This window comes from Elephantulus edwardii, unplaced genomic scaffold (genome assembly GCF_000299155.1).
Source record: "Elephantulus edwardii isolate Elephantulus edwardi_28Jun2011 unplaced genomic scaffold, EleEdw1.0 scaffold00018, whole genome shotgun sequence".
In the NCBI taxonomy this organism is placed as follows: domain Eukaryota; kingdom Metazoa; phylum Chordata; class Mammalia; order Macroscelidea; family Macroscelididae; genus Elephantulus; species Elephantulus edwardii.
In genome coordinates this window covers 4,906,600-4,925,825 of record NW_006399768.1, presented here as the reverse complement: position 1 = coordinate 4,925,825, position 19,226 = coordinate 4,906,600, and the positions used below count along the sequence as shown (strand labels likewise).

The window sequence follows — 19,226 nt, the reverse complement described above, 5'->3', positions numbered from 1 at the left end:
AAGAATGGGAATCCCAGAACATTTGATTGTGCTAATGCGAAACCTATACTTGGACCAAGAGGCAGTCATCAGAACAGAGCAGGGAGACACTGGATGGTTCAAAATCAAGAAAGGGGTCTGTCAGGGACGTATTTTGTCTCCATACCTTTTCAATCTGTATGCAGAACAGATCATTCGAGATGCTGGGCTGTATGAGGAGGAATGTGGCATCAGGATTGGTTGAAGAATCGTCAACAACCTGTGTTATGCAGATGACACAACCCTGCTTGCTGAAACTGAGGAGGAACCGAAGCGCTTGCTGCAGAAGGTCAAGGACTGCAGTCTTCAATATGGATTGAAGCTCAATACGAAGAAAACAAAGATTCTCACCACTGGGCCAATTGGCAGCATCAGTATGGATGGTGAAGAGATTGAGATAGTTAACAGTTTTAGTTTACTTGGCTCCACAGTCAACATTCTTGGTAAAACAGCAGCCAGGAAATCAGGAGACGAACTGCATTGGGAAAGTCAGCTGTAAGGGACCTCTCAAGAGTACTGAAGTGCAACGACATCAGGCTGGGGACTAAGGTGTGCCTGATCCAGGCTATAGTCTTTGCAATTACGTGCTATGCACCGGAGAGTTGGACAGTGAATAGGGATGATAGAGAATTGATGCCTTTGAGTTGTGGTGCTGGAGAAGAGTGTTAAATATACCATGGACTGCCAGAACAAACAGGTTTGTCCTAGAGAGGGTGAAGCCAGAATGTTCCCTGGAGTCAAGGATTCTGAAGCTTCGTCTGACATACTTTGGGCATGTTGCAAGGAGGGACTGGTTCTTGGAGAGGGACATCATATTTGGCAGAGTGGAGGGGCAGCGCAGGAGAGGAAGACCCTTGATGAGATGGATAGATTCTGTGAGTGGAGTGGTGGGAATGAATGTGAGACAGCGAGGCTGGCACAGGATAGAATGGCATTTAGAGCTCTTGTACATAGTGTCGCTATGAGTTGCAAATGACTTGATGGGACATAACAACAACACTGCAGTTTTACAGTCACTATTTGGGTATGTAACTGCCAGGTTAATGTACTGTTAGTCTTTAAAACAGTTTACAGTTTACAGCACATTAGAACTCTTTGAAATAATTTATTATCTTGAAATGAACTAAGGGTACAGGCCATAAAATACCACAGAAGAAAATATGTGGGAAATACAGCAGTATGTAGAGTTTCAGAATCATGAGAACTTGTGTGAAACAGGAACAAATGGGGTGAAGTTACTGGCCCACTATAGTAACTGACATTGGATTTGCATGCTTTCTCTCCCAAGTAGCTATGCCAGTCCTTGAATGGCAGCCTCCAGGGGCAGAGCAGGTGCAGGTTATGCTTGCGGGCTCTGCAATGAGGTCTCTGATTATGGATAATGTAGGTGAGATTTATATCTTTGGAATGCAATTCTGTATGAAAAAAAGGCTTTAGAAATTTTGTCAATTTACTAATTATAAATTATTGTAGGATTTAGATAAAATATTCAATCAGTAAATATTGACTGAGCATCTATGATAGTAAGAACGTTTGACGATACAAAGATAAGTAGTCCTTGAGGCTCTCAGTCAGCTGACAGGGAGGGTTAAGCGACAACATGGCTGTAGGAATGAGTGTGCTGTGGATTAGACATTCACTCCATCTGGATGAGCTCTGAAGTCTACTCCTGGTGTTGTGAGGTGCTATTCAGAACTGACTGGATAAGGTCCATATTTGCAATATTTTGATTGCAAATGATATTACTGATATCATTCAACAATTTCCACATTCTGCTGGATCACTTTTTCTTAGCAATGGGAACAAATACGGATCTCTTCCAGTCAGTTCTCCAAATTTTCTGGCATAGACTGGTTAGTAAGTTCAGCGCTGCATCTGCTAGTTTAAATATGTCAACTGGTATCCCATCGACTCCTGGAGTCTTATTTTTGCCAGTGCTTTCAGTACAGCTTGAAGACCTTCCTTCATTATAATTGGCTCTTGTTCATATGGTACTTGTAGAAAATTTTCCAGTGTCAATCAATTATTTTTGGTACAGAGATTCTGTGTACACTTTCATCTTCTTTTTATGTTACCTGAATCATTCAAGATTTTGTCCATAGTATCCCTCAGTATTGCAATTTGTAGCTTGAATTTGTTTTTCCAGTTCTTTCAAAATTAGAAACGCTGAACTGAATTCTTCTGTTTGTTAAATCTCCAATTCCAGTTCTTTGCACATTCCATTACACTATTTTGCTTTGTCTTCTTGAGCTGCTACTTGAAATCTTCCATTAATCTCTGACTTTGGTATTTTTTCTCTTTGCTTTGCTTCTTCTTGCTCTGTGCAATTTGTCTTTGTAACAACCTTTTGTTCTCTTCATAGGGGGTCTCTTTGATATCACCCCATAACTCATCTAGTCTTCAGTCATTAGTATTCAATGCCTCAAACCTATTCTGGAGATGATTTTAAAGTCAGGTAGGATAGACTTAAGGTTGTGTTTTGGTTCTTTTGGACTTGTTTTAATTTTCTTCAGTATTTTTAGTTGCTATTTATTCATTTGTCAGGTATCATTTGAGTTACAGATGAGGTTTCTGCAGCAGTTCATTGTGATCCCATGGTGAAAGAGATCTGAAGCACTTACAGACTGGCAAGTCAAACCAAACTCAAACTGAGTGCCACAGACTTAAGGTTTCTGAGGCTGTAATTTTTTCTCCCCAAAACTTAATTTTTTGGTTAGAAGCCCCATAGCTTGAGCACTACACTACCAGGGCTCTTTATGGACTGCAAGTGAGAGAGCAATTTGAAGTGTTAAGAAAACACATCATAAAAGTGAGTCTTGTGGAGCGAGAAAGATTAAGAAAGCCTTTTTTAGTACTGAAGACCTTGAGATATAGAGCATTAGACTTAAGTTAGAATTAGTCAAGAAAAAGAGTTGGAGTGTAGGGTAGAGGAAAGAGTAGGAGAAAGGGAATAGACAGTGTTTTAGAAAGAGGAGCCACAGGTACAAAGGCATGTGATTCCAGAGAAGCAGACACAGTGTGCTCATGGAAACATGTAGGGTGGTTTGGGGGGGGGGCTGGTGAAAAGGTAGCAGAGGTTACCAGATCGTTTTTCCCAAAGTTTTCCTCATTCACTCAAACGTCCATCTCTCACTATCTTCTCCCAAACTCTGCCCCCATCCCACCTCCATAGATAGATAGATAGATACAGACAGAGATAGACAGAGAGACACTCATAGAGTCCCGGATATCAGCTTATACTTACCTCTCCCCAGTCAACATTTTTGGGTGGTAAAGGGTAGTGTGAAGTGATATCATAAGCTATTTCTTCCATGAACCATTTAAAACTTTTGCAGTTGTGATCTTCTCGAAATTTTTTCAGGTCGGATATATCCCCATATGGTAATGCCTTTGATTCAGGACGACTAGCATAGAAGTAGTCTTTGTATTCATCCCACCAAACCTCTACAACTCTAACATAATTCTGTGAAAAAATAAATTAGTATCAATATACTAATAAAAATTATATAATGAAAAAGAAAAATTTTTATGTCATGAAAAGCCCATCTTAGAAACATGAAATATAACTAACATAGAATAAACTCATTTCCATGGGTCCTGGCATTTAATTAAACAACAAATGCAAGGGAGTTAATGACTCTAATATGTCATTTGCCAAGGATAATGATTTCATGCGTATTTAACGTAAAGTGGAGATTATACAGAATCTGGTATCACTGAGCTGGAAGATCATATATTATATTAAATTATATATATGGGTTTTAACTGTTTACAGAGGTAGAACCTGAAGCCCTGAGATGGTTTAGGAAAGCCCAAACAGACACTGGTTTCTCCTTTTAGACGACTCTTTCTATTAAAACCATGTAACTGGTATGCGGAGCTCTGGTGGCTTAGTGGTAAAGAGTTGTGATGCCAATCCAAAGGCTTGTGGTTTGAATCCATCAGTTACTCTGATGAAAGATGGGTGTTCTCCTTCCATGCAATTAACTGCCTCTGAAAATCGGCTGAAGGGTCAGCTATGGCTTGGCTCCAACTCGATGGCAAACAACAACAACAACAACAATAACTAGTATGCGCAGTAAAACTAAATTAAAAAACCATCATGAAAATGAGAGCTCTATTTTTTTTTAAATATTATAGGTGACTCTGTTGAGCTTGTTAAAACTATAATAAAGCCATTTTACTAAAACCCAGAATTAACTAATTAACTGGTAATAATGCACTTCTTTCCCTATGGAAATGATGTTTTTGTGAAAGCACTTTAAGGAAATGCCACTAAAGAACGGAAGGAAAAATCAAAATGACAAGGTATAATTAACAAAGATCTCACTTTCAGGGTGGGTATTACTGAATGAAGGAACTCAGGCATGGACCCATATATGTCATTGAATGATTACATAGTCTATCTAATCCACTGATTTCTTGTGGGTATCATGTGCCAGCCATTTTTTTTTCTATAAAGGCCCTAATAGTATCCATTTTTTATTTTGTAGACTATATGGTCTGTGCCATAATTACTACACTTTGCTGTTGTAGTGAAGAAGCAGTCATAGAAAATATATAAATGAATGGGGGTGTCTGTTGTTCCCTCATCTCTGTTCTGCATCATGAGTGGTTAAGTTGTTTCTTCAGATACAAAAGAACAATCAAGGGGGAAACAAAAGGAAAGTCTGAGGATTGCTCACATAATGTTATTTCTAAATATTTTTGACTCGTGAAGTGCCTACAATCCTGTGCTGGAGGTAAGAGAAAAAGTAGTCTGATAGAGAAAGCCACACTGCCATTGTGGGAAAGACTGAGTTTAACTTGAAGTTCCAGTTTGCTGGGACTGGTTCACAGGGCAAAACAAAAAGCAAAAGAATTATGACAGATCATGGTACAGCTGGAGTCCTACATGGAGATTAAAGTAAATGGAATACAGAATTTACTGAGGGAAACTGCGCCTTAGTTTTCTTATTTTAAAATGAGAGTAATTACAGTTCTTACTTCTGAGTTAATTGTGAATCTGTATAAAGCATTTTATTTGTATATAGCATCCAACAAGTATTTGCTGTTATTAATATTTTATTACTAGTTTTAAAGAACTTTAAATTTTGAGTTCGAGATAAGGCTCTCAGCAAGTAACTGATATAAAGATTTCATTTTTAGATAATAAGGTTAATGGCAAGGGGAGGACAGACTCAAGAATGAACCTTATAGCAGCGGCAAGTGGAAGACTATTTCAGACCCAGAAGGGAGAGTTCAGGGTCTGAATGAACCGAGCATAGGAAGGGAGAGATTTAAGAGATGTATAAGAGCAAATTATCAAGGATTAGAAAGTGGAAGAGGAAAGAAAAGGACATATTAACATGCTTCTAAATTCCATTTGTGGGAATACTGACAATACAGGAAAAGGAAAAGCTTTGAGAGAAAGTAAAAAAACAGTTACTCTTTGACTATGCTGTGTTTAAAATACCTGAGAGGCACCTAAGATAGTAGTTCTAGCATAAAATTGGCTATAAAAGTCTGAAATTCAGAGGAGATAAGTAGGCTGGATTTCCGGATATGGAGCCACCAAGCACATTGGTAGTTAATGTGGATGGTGCTAACACTGAAGACAATAAAGTGCCTGGCAGACACTGAATGCTAAACGTCACATTTACTGGGTAGCTTTTATGATAGCGATAGTTAATTTTTTGAGCAGATGACTATTTCCCCTCCCATGTCTTCCTTTTCCTTGCAACAAAGACCCTCTTGAACTAATTGGACTTTTCACTGATCTTCATGATTCTGGGCTGGACTCTAAGAGGAGGGTCTTTTCCTGCAAGGTCAATAAGGTCTAGTGCTAATTTGGAGCTATTTTTGTTTTACCGTGGATATTTCAATTTCACCCGTTTTTGTAGCTGAAATTCATTTGGCCATTTCTAAAGTAACCTGTCTAGTTAGAAAGCCAGGTTGACTCTTAAAATGTGACTGTCTTACCTGTTGCTATCTATTTCCCTGTTGTGAACTGTCCTCAGTTGCATCTGCAACCAGTAATGAGACTTCTGCTTTTGCCTTGATTAAACTTTCCAGAAATTGAAGGGCACCAGCATCATCTGCCTCTTAGAGCTTATAAAGATATCTGAACTTCAAAGTTGTTTTGAACTTCAAAGTTGTTTTGTCAGGGCTAGAACTCTGTCCTAGCAGCAGGATATTCCGGAAACTTCCCTGATTTGTTTCAGAACTGGGAAACTTTAACATGGCTAAACCATTTATCAGACTAATGACCTATCTTCAGCATGATACTGTGTTTTCAACTAATCTCCCTAGCTAAAAAAAATTAAAAAAATTTAAAAAATTACCTTTTCTTTTGGAAGATGGTGACTGTGATAATCTCTCTTTTTATGGACAGTGGAAAAATAAGCTATAATGGATAGAATGGAGGGATTAAATAAAGAAGAAACTACAACTATGAATAAATTTTGTAATAACTGATTTGGGAAGGAGCTCTGGTGGCCTAGTGGCAAGAAGCTGTGCTGCAATCCCGAAGGCACGAGGTTTGAGAGCGCCAGTTGCTCTGCGGGAGAAGGATGGACAAACTCCTCCTGAGTGATTAATTGCCTCTGAAAACCCGCCCAGAGGGTCAGCTTTGGGTCAGTTCTGACTTGATGGTAGTCAACAACAACAACAAGGTTAGGGAAGGGAGCGCTGGTGGTTTAGTGGTAAGGAGCTGTGCTGTTAACCTAAAGGCACATGGTTGGAATATACCAGCTGCTCCCAGGGAGAAGGATGGGCAATTTCCCCCTGCAGTTTACTGCCCCTGAGAACCCACTGGAGGGTTAGGTACAAGTTATCTGCTACTTGACAGGACATAACAACATGATTAGGGAACAAATCTGTAAAGATCCTCATCTACAAGAACTTTGTTCAGTGAAACCCTTTAAAGTTGCACTTACTCATAAAGTCCTCAAATAACTTTTATTTCCCCTGCACGCCCATGAATTTTGATAAAGAAAAGATTATCTATTTTAATGACACATTTACGGAGTAGGAAACAGGATTTTAAGTAATCCTATCATTACTAATTATGTCATATAAATATTAATCATATCAAAATATCATTTATTCTAATAAAGCAAGCTAGTTGCTCCAGTGAAAAGTGCCAGTTTGGAATTTGTTTTTGTTTTTTTTAAATAACGGAATATTTCTCTACATGAGAGAGGTGGCAAGATTTTAAGTAAAGTAACAATAGTAGAAAGTATATTCCAATGAGTGTGTAAACTTTTGAGGGACAAGATATAATGAATTATAAGCACTGCCTAACAACTTGTTATTCACTAGACACATTCATAATGTGATTACCTTAATTTACTAAAATGAGACAAAACAATAACATTTTTCACTCCTGGGTGTACAGCTGTTGTTGTGTACTACTGAGCCAGAATCAACCCACTCCTGACCCAGAAGCAGTACATGGCACAGGAAGAGACTGTCCATCTTTCTCCAGCAGAGCAGCTGGTGGATTTGAACCACGTTCAAACCACGTTTGAACCACGTTCCTTTGTCTTACACCTGAAAGAAGTATGTATGTAGGAAAATTTGACAAGGTTAAAGAAGAAATTGAATGCATAAATACTGACATGCTAGTTACTGGAGTGTTGAGGTGGACTGGTATGGCTACTGCGAATCAGACAATATGATCTACTATGCCTGGAATGAAAAAGTGAGGAAAAATGGAGTCACATTCATAGTAAAAAAGACACTTTCTAGATCTATCCTGAAATATAATGCTGTAAGTGACAGGATAATACTCGTACGCATACAAAGAATACCATTATCATGAAAATAGGTGCACCAACAATTAAAGCTACAGAGACAAAAACAAGATTTCTACAAACTTTTGCTGTCTAAAATAGTTTGAACATGAAGCCAAGATTCATTAATAATAATTGGTGCCTGGAATGCAAAAATTGGGAATAAGGAAAAAGAATTAGTAGTTGGAAAATATGGACTTGGTAACAGAAATGAAGATATAAATAGAATGATAGAATTCTGTACAATCAATTATTTATTCACTGCAGACACCTTTTATAGAAACAGAATGGCAACTATACACATATACACATGGACCTCATCTGATAAACAAGACTAGAACTTATTACATCTGTGGAAAGAACCATGGGAGAAGCTCAATATCAGCTGTGAAAACTAGGCCAAGTGCTGACTATGGAACAGACCAACAACTACTCATGTGCAAGTTCAAACTGAAGCTGAAGAAAAGGAAAACAATTCTACAAGAACCAAAATGTGATCTTGAGTCTATCCCACTTGAATTAAACAACCATATCAGTAACAGTTTTGAGGCCTTGAACACTAATGAACAAAGACCAGACGAGCTGTGGGATGATATCAAGAACATTATCCATGAAGAATACAAAAGGTCATTAGAAAGACAGAGAAAGAAGAAAAGAACGAGATGGATGTCAGAAGAGCCTCTGAATATTGCCGTAGAATGCCAAGAAGGCAAAGCAAAAGGGAAGAAATAAGGACGTTAGGAAGCTGAAGAAAAGATTTAAAAATGCAGCTCAGAAGACAGAGAAAAGTATTATAATAAAATATGCAGAGCTGAGTCAGAAAACCAAAAGGGATGAACTCTGTTGGTGTTTCTTAAGCTGAAAAATGAATTTAAGTCTCTAGTTGTAACACTTAAAGATGCTACAAGCATGATTCTGAACGATCCAGAAAGCATCAAAAGAAAAATGGAAGGTGTACACAGAGTCACTGTACCAAAAAGAACTAGGTGAACAGTAGAAGCTTGTATTTTCCTTTCCAATACTTACCTGTAGAAATGTCAGTTATTTAAAAAATTTTTTTTGAGATGTCCTTTGTGAAGACATTCAATTTAGGAATTCTAATTAGAATGGAGTAAAATGAATAAGGTTTAAGAAAAGTAAGATATGAATAAACGTAATCTAAATTAAAGATGGCACCTAACAACAAAAATAACGGCAAATTAAAGGTGAGGCCGATCAAGAATGCTTCAAAGATTTATCCCATTCAAAGAGCTAGTATTTGTTAAAAGACTATAAGAGAATGTGATACATAAATGCTGGTTCCCTAGCTTTCTCCTTTTTTAATGCAAAAACTCACCTTTAAGGTTGGAGAAGACCCAACATAAATGGGTGGAGGATTTCCTTGCCAGCCCTCAAGACGGTAGATGTGTCCCACACGAGAACAAGGGACAAACAATAATTTGCCACCACACTGCCATATCTATCAAGAAAAAGAACATGTGGCATTAATTCAAATGTAAACATAAGTTCTGTCTCATAAATCTAAATCTGAATTGAATAGAAAATCCAAGAGAGTTCCAAACCAAATAAATCTTAAAATAATTTACTTGTTTTTAAAACTTGTGTAACAACAAAGGTGGCAACAGGGAATATAGTAATGAACTGCTGTTAAGGGGCTTCTTTTTGCATATTTATAGTTCCTAGCAATCTCTTCCTTTATAGACTTGCAAAGTCAGGCAGATTCTTCATTCCTAACACCATTTACCATTTCTATTGCTAATACAGTATTTCCCACCTGGGTGATTATTATAATAACCTCTTAACGGGCTTCTTCACCTCTAGCTCCTCTCTATTCAAATCTATCTTTATTTATAGCAAGTAGATTATTCTAGCTGAAGGGCAGCTTTGGGTCATGTTATTCCCTTGATTAATATCTTCAGTGGATCTCCACTGCTTACCAAATTAAGTAAAAATTTCTTAGCTTAGCATTAAAAGCTCTCATGCCCACTTTATCTTTTTTATGTTCTTATCATATTGTCTAATTCTGCCAAATTGTACTTGTTTGTGGAATAGATTTTTTTATCTTCTCACTTATGTAATTTTCCTTGTCTATTTGCAAAGAAATCCTCCTTCCTCCCATTATTGAGTTTACTGATGGTCTGTAAATTCTGTCTCCACTATGCTGCTGCTGTTTCTTAACCACACCAACCGAACACTTTCTTAGTGCTGTGTACCTACGTGTAATTTCAGTTTTTTCTTAGGGACTCTAAACACCTTGAAAGCAAAGACTGAAGTGCTTCTTTTCTAACCCCAACAGTGCTACATCTAGAGTATCAAAAAGAAGAGATTATAAGCATTTCTTTAACTCAATTGTAACATTCAAGCACATCTCCAGATATTTTAGGTTCATTCCAGACCATCACATCAAATGAATATTACAATAAAGTGAGTCACATAATTTTTCCTCAGTGCATATAAAAAAGTTATTTATAGTGTAGTGTACTACAAAGGTGTTCTGGTGATTGAGTGGGTTACATGTTGGGCTGTTTGTTAACCAAGAGGCCAGAGGTTTGAATCCAACAAATCTGCAGTAAAAGAATAGACAGTCTCCTCTCTTAAAGATTTACAGCTCAGAAATCAGACAGACAACTGCAATGAGTGAGAGTTGACTTGACGGCAATGGTTTGGTAGTCAACTGAGTATGTAGTAGCATTATGAAAAAGTTTGTAATACTATGAATAATGAAAGTGGCAAAGACACATGAAGTGAGTACCATTGGAAAATGGCACCAGTGGACTTTCTAGACACAAGGTTGCTAAAAATTTTCAATTTGTAAAAAAAAAAAGCATTATTTGGGAAATAGATATGCCTGTAATTCTTGCTCACTCCAGAACTATAGTATCTGAGCTCTTTCTTTTAGAGGAGGGTAGTTTGGTATAATTGCACAAGGACTAACGTACTCTTGTGAAAGGACTGCCTCAGTAACAGGGGAGGTGATGCAAGGAGATAGCTATGATGTCAGGATGAGGGGGCACAGTCAGTGTTGGGAGCCACGGTGACAAAGGCTGACCATGTGGATGGCCAAACTGTGGTTCCAATACAGCTTTTATAACAAATACTATCCACACACTAAACAATGCACAGAAAGCTTTGAGAATTGGGACACGTATTTCCACTTCTGTGATGTGCTGGCCTTAATGTAAAGCTATCTATCTGCGCGCACGCGCGCGCACACAGTGAGCTGTGAGTTCACATTCTGCTTTATTTCCTTAAAAGACACATATTTTTGTTGGTAATTTCTTGTAATTTGAAGAAATTAATATACTATTTTTTTCCTTTTTTTCATTAAATCCTTATATGCATGGCTGAATAGATGGCACTGAAGGAACTGCTCTGCTACTTACCAAATCCCCATCCAAGAGCAGGCCATCTACCAACAGTGTAGCACCAGGCTCCCCACTAATGTACACTAAGGTGCTGCCTTATTTTTTTCAAAGAAACCAAAATTAACGGAAAGTGGTAAAAGTTAGTAAATGCTTCCAAAACTGCATTTGCTTAAACAAAATATTACCTTGTATGAGATCTCAAAGTTTTCACCACCCCAAATCTGGAGACCTGGATCATAGAGACCCAATTCAAAGAAGAAATCTCTTTCAATGGCAAACAATCCGCCAGCCATGGCTGGGGACCTAAGAAAAAGAAACATTGCAGTAACCATTATGAACAAATTTTAATAGCCCTACAGGTAAGACTGTTGGCGAAGAACTTTATAATGCACAGAAAAAAATCTGATGGCTGAACATTAAGAAATTATAGTCTTCATAAAATATTGCTTCTAATTCTTTAATGAATTTACCATAAAATTGAAATTTTACAGTTCCTTACAAATTAGAGCACTGCTTCATTTCTCCATTAGAGGGCGACTTAGTTTCTTTGTTGATTTAGAAATAAAGCAGTTTTTTGAAAAGGGTAAAGAAAAAAATTTTTTCCCTCTCTTTTTACTTCTAAAAACATTGAGCCATACAGCTGTGGTCTGCTAACTGTTCCTGCAATGATTTATGAATCGTTCTGGGATGAACGAACCATACACCATGGAAGCAGTCTGTCATTTTTTAATTTTATAGCTCAGGAGCTTGCCAAATAAGGGTGTAAATCATCATCGAACAGCCACAGTTCATTCAGAGTTTGCAAATGTAGCACAGAAATGACACAGGAGAATTAGACATAGCTATTTACTGTGTCAGGAAGTTGGAATGTAAAAAGGTGATTTGTAGTGCTTATTAAAGGGATCTTGAATTTGGTACTTTTTGGGGACAAATAAAAATAAGACTGTAGCTTTTCAAGGAACAAGTCACTCCTATCACTAAGAAAAGTAACTGTTGGGGTAATTCCCATCATGTATTCTTGTTCTCAGGAAGGCCACAGGTAACCAGATTCTCATTAATGTATCACGCTTTCTAACTAGAGTCTCCTATTAGGATATCTGTGTTATTGTCACATCTGATAACCAGAAATCCTACTGAGTCTCCCTTGAAAACAAACATACCTTGATTCTATTTACTTCTTTCCAATTTCACTGCTGCAAACACAAAGCAAGCTATAACTACATGGAACGTGGTATTATCCCCCTAACTTTTTCCTGTCATTCCTACTCGTCCCTATATCCAAATCTAATCTCCACAGAGGAGCCAAAGTAAAACCTTCAACCTGGGTCTATAGGATGCTCTACCCTCTAAGGTCACATGGCGTCCTCCACCCAACCTAGCTCTTCACTATGACTCACTCTCCTGCGATGTTCTGCCTCCTCAAGCCTCAGACTAGAAGACACTTCACCAAGGAGGCCTTTCCCAAGCCTGCAGCCTGGATAGGAGGCTCCTTCTCAGAAGCTCTATGCTCTCTGTACATTTCCTTCTTTCATATTACTTATTGTGGTGGTTGTTCCATGTCTGTCTCATACCTCTATTTTAAGCGCCATAAGAGAAACACATCCTTATAGATTTCTACCCAGAAAACAGTTTGGCACATAGTAAACACTCAATAAATATTAGCTCAGTGGATAAATAAGAAATTAAGTAACAGTTTCAATACTTTGAAAAAGTATGCTAACTCATCAAATGGCAACTATCCCATTTTAACATCATTTAAAATTTATCTCTTTTAACTGTGCTTATTTGATTTTGAGATAGCGTTGGTGGCCTCTAGATAGGGAGCTGTGCTGACAGCCCAAAGGTGGACAGTTCCAATTCACCAGCTGCTCCTCAAGAGAAAGATGGACAAACTCCTCTGAAAAATCTGATGGAGGGTCAGCTATGAGTTGATTCAGACTTGATGGCAATGAGTTTAGTTTATTTGATCTTTAACACGGTGCCGCAAATGGCGGAAATACATCAGAAAAAAAAGTGTTTCTAAGCATGGTCTTCAATTTAAAAGTGTGCGGCAACGTGTTAATATACAGCCACTCACTTCAGTGTATTTGCAAATGCATCTTCAGATGAAAACTACTGAGTTATTTCACAGGAAACTTTCTTTAAATTTTTCTTTATTATGGTTTTGAATTCCCATGAAATTGGAAGAAATATAAATGTAATCATCTGGCTTTATTTTTCTCCCAGAATTATTTTGTAAGGTTAGCAGATAGGAAGTACGTACCTTTTGAGACTTTAGAACAAGGATTGCAAATGAAAATTTGGAAACTCTCAAATAGTTTCAAGTTTAAATTTCTTTATGTTTGCCATCTCAGCAAAAAAGTGCTGTATTTTGTTCAAGACATGCCCAAACCCCACTAGCATTTCCATGACACTGGAGGCCCATTCCCAAAAGAGAGTTCTTACATGATCAGCAAAATGACAGAGAGATAGAGACCAAAAGCAGAACCATAAGGTCAGAACAAGAAATTAGACATATCTCAGGAAAGTTTATGCTAACATTTAAGCAAACATTTCATTTGAAGTCTCTTTTTATTGAACAATAAAATGTTCTACTTTGAAGATCAAAAGAATAGAGTCGTATACATTCTATTTGAAGAACTGTAAGAAGGGATAAAAATAGATTTTGGAAATAGGATTTTTTTAAATCAAGTGTTCTTCTAGAATGAACCCTGGTGGTAGAGTGGTTAAAATACTCAGTTGCTAACAGAAAGGCTAATATTTGAAAATCCACTGGCTGTTTCCATGGGAGAAAGATGTGGCAGTCGGCCTTCGTAAAGATTTATAGCCTAGTAACCCTATGGACCATTCTACTCTGAGCTACGCTGAGTCAGAATGAAATCAATAGTAGTAACTCTGGTGTTGGGGTCTTAGAAGGAAGGAATGTGTAATACTTCTCAGTGTATTTATATTAATCAGATTTAACTGGTACAAATTAGCATTTGTGAGCTAGTAAATAAAACAATAAGGAACAAAACCTCCCAAAAATCTCTTGCTAGTGCCTTTTACCACAGGAGAAGAAAGGGCAATCTTCTCCCATGCAATTAACAGCCTCTGAAAACCTGCTGGCAGTTCAGCTATGGGTCAGTTCTGACTTAATGGTACTCAACAAGTGCATTTTACTGTTAAAAAGAAATCCAAGATATCACAGTAAAAAGCAAAGCTTTGGATTTTAAGTAATTTTTGTGTTTTAAACCTGTATTTTCACCCAAGAGAGTAAGATTCAATGCCTAATGAACTAGGCCAGCATAGATTTTCTTTTTTTTTTTTTAAATGTGTACCTGGAGCTAATGCCATATAACATTATTTTTTTCCTCCGAATGATAAAGGATAGTTCTAGAAATGGAGTTTGCATTCAGGGTAAAATCAATTATAAGGAAGTGAATGGGAATTCAAAACTCTGTAATAGTCAGCGCAAGCAAAGAAATAATTTCAAAATCTGAGCATCCATAATTTTAATAACAAATTTTATCTTAGCAGTACATTAGTAGATTAGCAACTACTGGAGAAAAGAAAAATATGTAAGTGATTTAGTGATTACCGATATGGTTCAGTTTTTGTCTTTCTCATTCTCTTCTCTCGATCGTTCAGAGGCACCCGTTTCCAGAGCATACTCCAATCCCATGCTCCTCGGGCATACCCATCTTCATCACCACCCCCTTGGGGTACAATTTCATATGTGTTGCCATTTATGACATCTATAAGTGGCACAGTGCAAATGGTTCTGTATCGTGTTGATGGGAGCAGCAAAGATGAAATGGAAGGATGTATATGGACCCATACATTTATAGGAGTTCATGAGGAAGGAAAAAAAAAAAAAGAGAACTTAGATAAACAAACATTCATCAAAAGAAGAGAAGTAATCTTTACCGATATGGTTCAGTTTTATGTTTTCTTTTGGCTTTTTCCTTGTGGCTTAGTGGAATACGTTTCCATAGCAAACTCCAGTCCCAGGCCCCTCTGGCAAAACCATCTTCATCCCCACCTTGCTGTGGTTCAATGGAATAATCATTCCCATCTATGTAATCTATTAGAGGCACAGTACATGTAGTTCTGAAACATTTACAGAAAATGAAAAAGCATTTAAGAACCCACAACTGACTAGTTTAGCATGCCTAACCACATTATCTTTTTTTGTTGAGATATGGTTGTTTTTGCACAGGGGAACTATAATATCTAATGGGAAATAGAAGTAAATGACTATGCTTTCATAAGGGAAGGCCAGGCTATTAGTAGGCTTATAGACAACTGTTAGGGCAAAAAGCCCTATCTGGGAGCTCTGGTGGTATAGCCCACAGGGAGTTATGCTCCTAACCCAAAGGCAATGTCTCTGACGATTGCCATTTCCTGTGCAATTTACAGCCTCCAATAGCCCCTTGGAGGGTTAGCTATGAGATGGCTTCTACTTGACAGCAATGTGGTGTTTGTGGTTTGTTTTTTTAATTTTTCTTTCTTCAGTTGACAAGAGGGCTAAAAAGCTACGTCTGAAGGTTTTTGGGTTTTGTTTCTTCTGGTGGCTTCAAGTTTATTTCCACTTGGGGTGGATAAAACAGCTATAGATATTCGAAAATCTTGTGTGTGATTAGACAGTGAAGAATGTGGTTCTCTCAACTTTTTGGTCCTTTACTCTTTGGAAATAGAGAGAACCACCCACTTCTGCACTTGATGCGCCTGCCTAGTCTATGGGGCGGGGCAGGGAGGTGCTGACAGAAGCCCCTCAGGAAGGCGTAGGTGGTGGTGGTGGTGACAGTGCTCTTTCAAGAGGAGCCCGGGGCCAGCGCCGCCTGGGTGCTGCCAGGCTGCTTCCTTGTGCTGCCCTGGGCCAGGTCACAGCCGACCACACTGCCAGAGGCCTGGGGTCCCAAGCGCTCTGGGGACTCCAACACAGTGACCATGAATGGGACACTGGTCTTCCCGAAAAAGAAGCTGGTCCACCAGTGGCCCGGGTCAGTCTTGGGGAGCCCGGGGTGGTGGGGAATGGCTTCCCCCGGGTACTCAGCACTTCCACAGGTGCTGTTACTGGAAGTGGATCCCGGATGGCACCAGTAGTAGTCAGGGGTGGCCACAAGCGAGCCTCTGGAGGGGATGGCTGCTATGCTCTTGTTGTGGCTTGGTGGAAACCTCGGCAGCGACCCCTCGGGCCTCGGCACGATCACGGGTGGCAGGACACCGGGAGGGAGGGAAAACCCCCCCTAAGCCACGAAGCCCATTTGCGCAGGAGATCCTGTCTGAAGTTTTATCTCATCTTCTCGATTTCACTTTGTTCCTTTGTTCTTTTGTAGTTATGTATTATTTACAGGATTTCCTTGCTTGTCATTTTCTTTTCTCATGTCTCATTAAAATGTAGTATGTATGTGTATGTGTATAGCCAAACTATATTTGCTATATTTTTAGTAGTCTTTTAAAAAAATTTTTTTTTGTTGCCATTTCTTTGGCAGAAATTATTAGGAAAATACGTTTTAATATTTGACTGAATTTTCTTATGTTGTTCCTGAAAACAGGTTTTCTTATAAAACAAAACTCAAAAAAGAACTGTACTCTTGCTTTAGAAACAAGTAAGCAAAAACACCTCTGGAGACCTGCTGAAGATTTTAAGAATGATTCAAGAACTGCTTTGCATTTGGGCTTCATGAACATTCTAGTATATTGAAGGTAATTAAGTCAAAACTGTGAAAATAAACTGGTAACCTACTGGCTACACTAAACACCTTATGAACAAGGATTCAGAAATTCATTTCTTGAAATGAAGATTATGAATTTTTCTAACGATTTTTTTTTCTTTAGATTTTTAGAAATGAAAGAAAGTAGAACACTTGTGGGGTTTAGAACTTTGACACAGGAGAAATGGATTAGAGAAAAGTGCTCTAATATCTTCAACTATGAGTCTCATAGGGCACTGGGGTCTGGGATACAGGATCCACTGATTCAAAGAACGTATCTTCAGGGTGGCTATGAGGATGAAATGCCTTTATACTACATCCTCTGATGATTCAATTCTCCAAAATTCTTTCTTTGACTCAAGCTTTTCATCACAGGCACCTGTCTTATTTCCTAGATTCTGAAACAGAATTCAAGACTAGGAATAATGGGTTTTATTTCATAATAGGGTACTGATTTAAATTTCAATTGCATAATGACTTCTACTATTTCAGACATTTCTGGAAATTTAATGGTGGTCACTGTATTTCCATGGACAAGTTGTGCATTTCTGATCTTTAAAATTTTTATAGGAACCCAAAGACTCGACATACCAAACATGTGGATTTACTATAAAAAAAGAACAATTAGAAAAATCAGTATGTATAATTTCAAAGCATGCTTTTTCATATCTTTCTATAAGAACAGTTTAAAGTGAGTAACTTAATATTACTCAAGAAAAAGTTTTTGGAGACAAAGCAAGTCTCTTCAATAATTTAACTATAAAGTGATTCCGGTGACATTATCCCAAATGGCCAAGCATCCATGTATCAATCAGCCCCAAGTCTCAGTCCAGCTCTAATCAAGGAAACAACAAGCTAAATTGTAATACTTAAAACATGATACTTGATTTACTGAATGGAGCTGGAATCAGAAGAAAGGGAGTATCATTGGTCCTTCCAGAAGGAGGTTTAGGTTTCAACCAGGAAAGGAAACAAAAAAGTAAGGTAATGTTACCTGTCCTTAGATATGGGAGCTATAAGTGGTGCATACCAGTTAACCGCCACCTCACAATGGGCATCAAGATATACCAGAACCTTAAAAAAAAAAAAAAAAAGCAAGGTGAAGAACACTTCCCATAGAGTATATCACATATAATTTAAAGTTAGATGCTAATGAAAATCAGCATTACAGTCAATTATGATACACAAGTAATCTTTTAAGTCTTCATTCTTATTTCCATTAAAAACCCCCATGAAGGTAATGTAAATAGAAATGCTATTTTGCTTATCAAATCCAGAATGCTGACACTGTACGGAACAAATATTTCCTACCTTTCCAAGTTTAGCCTTCTGAGCACCAATACTTCGTGCTTGAATTAAACCTTCTCTTCTCTCATTTCGAAATACTTTCACAAGGCCATTCCATTGCTTAATGTACTCATCTAGTCTTTCTTTTAAGTGTTCTATAAAAAAATTCAATCAATATATAAATTAGACTTATAGATCTATAAATAAACTATGCCAATATTTTAAAATACATTTTACAGTATTTCACTGTGGTTTTGGCCAAAGGTCCCATAGCAAATTAGGCTTATTGTTCAGTTATATTGGTTACATTTTCCACAATAGATTAGCATTCTCATTATTGTTTTCATTAATCTAACTTCCCCTCCTCCACTTACCTTTTGGTCTTTGCAGTAGCGTAAATGTTGACCATCTAATATGTTATTGTTGCTGTTATGTGCCATCTAATTGCCTGCGACTCATAGCGACCCTGCATACAACAGTTATGAAGCCTACCCCATCTTAAGCCAGTCTTACTGACGCCAACATTCCTAACCTCATTACCCCAGTTACTGTATCAATCTATCTCATCTTGAGTCTTCCTCTCCTGCACTGACCCTTCACCCTTTCAAGATTATGTCCTTCTCCAAGGACTAGTCCCTCCTGGCCACATGACCAAAGAATGTGAGACAAAGCTCCAAAATCCTAGCCTCCAAGGACAAACTTGGTTTCACCCTCTCCAAGACAGACTTACATGTTTTCTTGGTGATCTATCGTATGTTGAAGACTCTTCTCCAGCACTACAACCCCAAAGCATCAATTCTTCTGTCGCCTTTAGTCATTGTCCAGCTCTCTGACACATATCAAGTAATTGTGAAGGCTATGGCTTGGATCAGGCACACCTTAAGTCTCTAGTTTGACATCATTGCTTTTCAGTTCTCTGGAGAAGTCCCTGATAGCAGACTTTCCCAGTGCAGTTCACATTTTGATTTCCTGACTACTAGTGTTAAGTTACTTGGGGTGGAGGTACGACGTGTGGGGTGGGGGAGGGGATTGTGTACCAATGAAGGAGTTTGTCTTTTGCTTGTCAAGGAAAGGCAAGAACT

At 38.0% G+C, this 19,226-nt stretch overlaps 1 protein-coding gene across 1 annotated transcript in view; it reads right to left on the bottom strand.

Moving 5' to 3' along the window:
* Window positions 1–19,226, bottom strand: part of GALNT7 (UDP-N-acetyl-alpha-D-galactosamine:polypeptide N-acetylgalactosaminyltransferase 7 (GalNAc-T7)) — a 244,806-nt gene that overhangs the window by 6,875 nt on the left and 218,705 nt on the right. The window contains exons 4-9 of the mRNA XM_006882211.1: window positions 18,169–18,299; window positions 17,852–17,931; window positions 14,739–14,921; window positions 11,344–11,461; window positions 9,130–9,252; window positions 3,263–3,481 (exon numbers count right to left, since the gene is read on the bottom strand). Of these exons, the coding sequence (XP_006882273.1) occupies window positions 3,263–3,481; window positions 9,130–9,252; window positions 11,344–11,461; window positions 14,739–14,921; window positions 17,852–17,931; window positions 18,169–18,299 (854 nt within the window). The remainder of the gene's footprint in view (window positions 1–3,262; window positions 3,482–9,129; window positions 9,253–11,343; window positions 11,462–14,738; window positions 14,922–17,851; window positions 17,932–18,168; window positions 18,300–19,226) is intronic.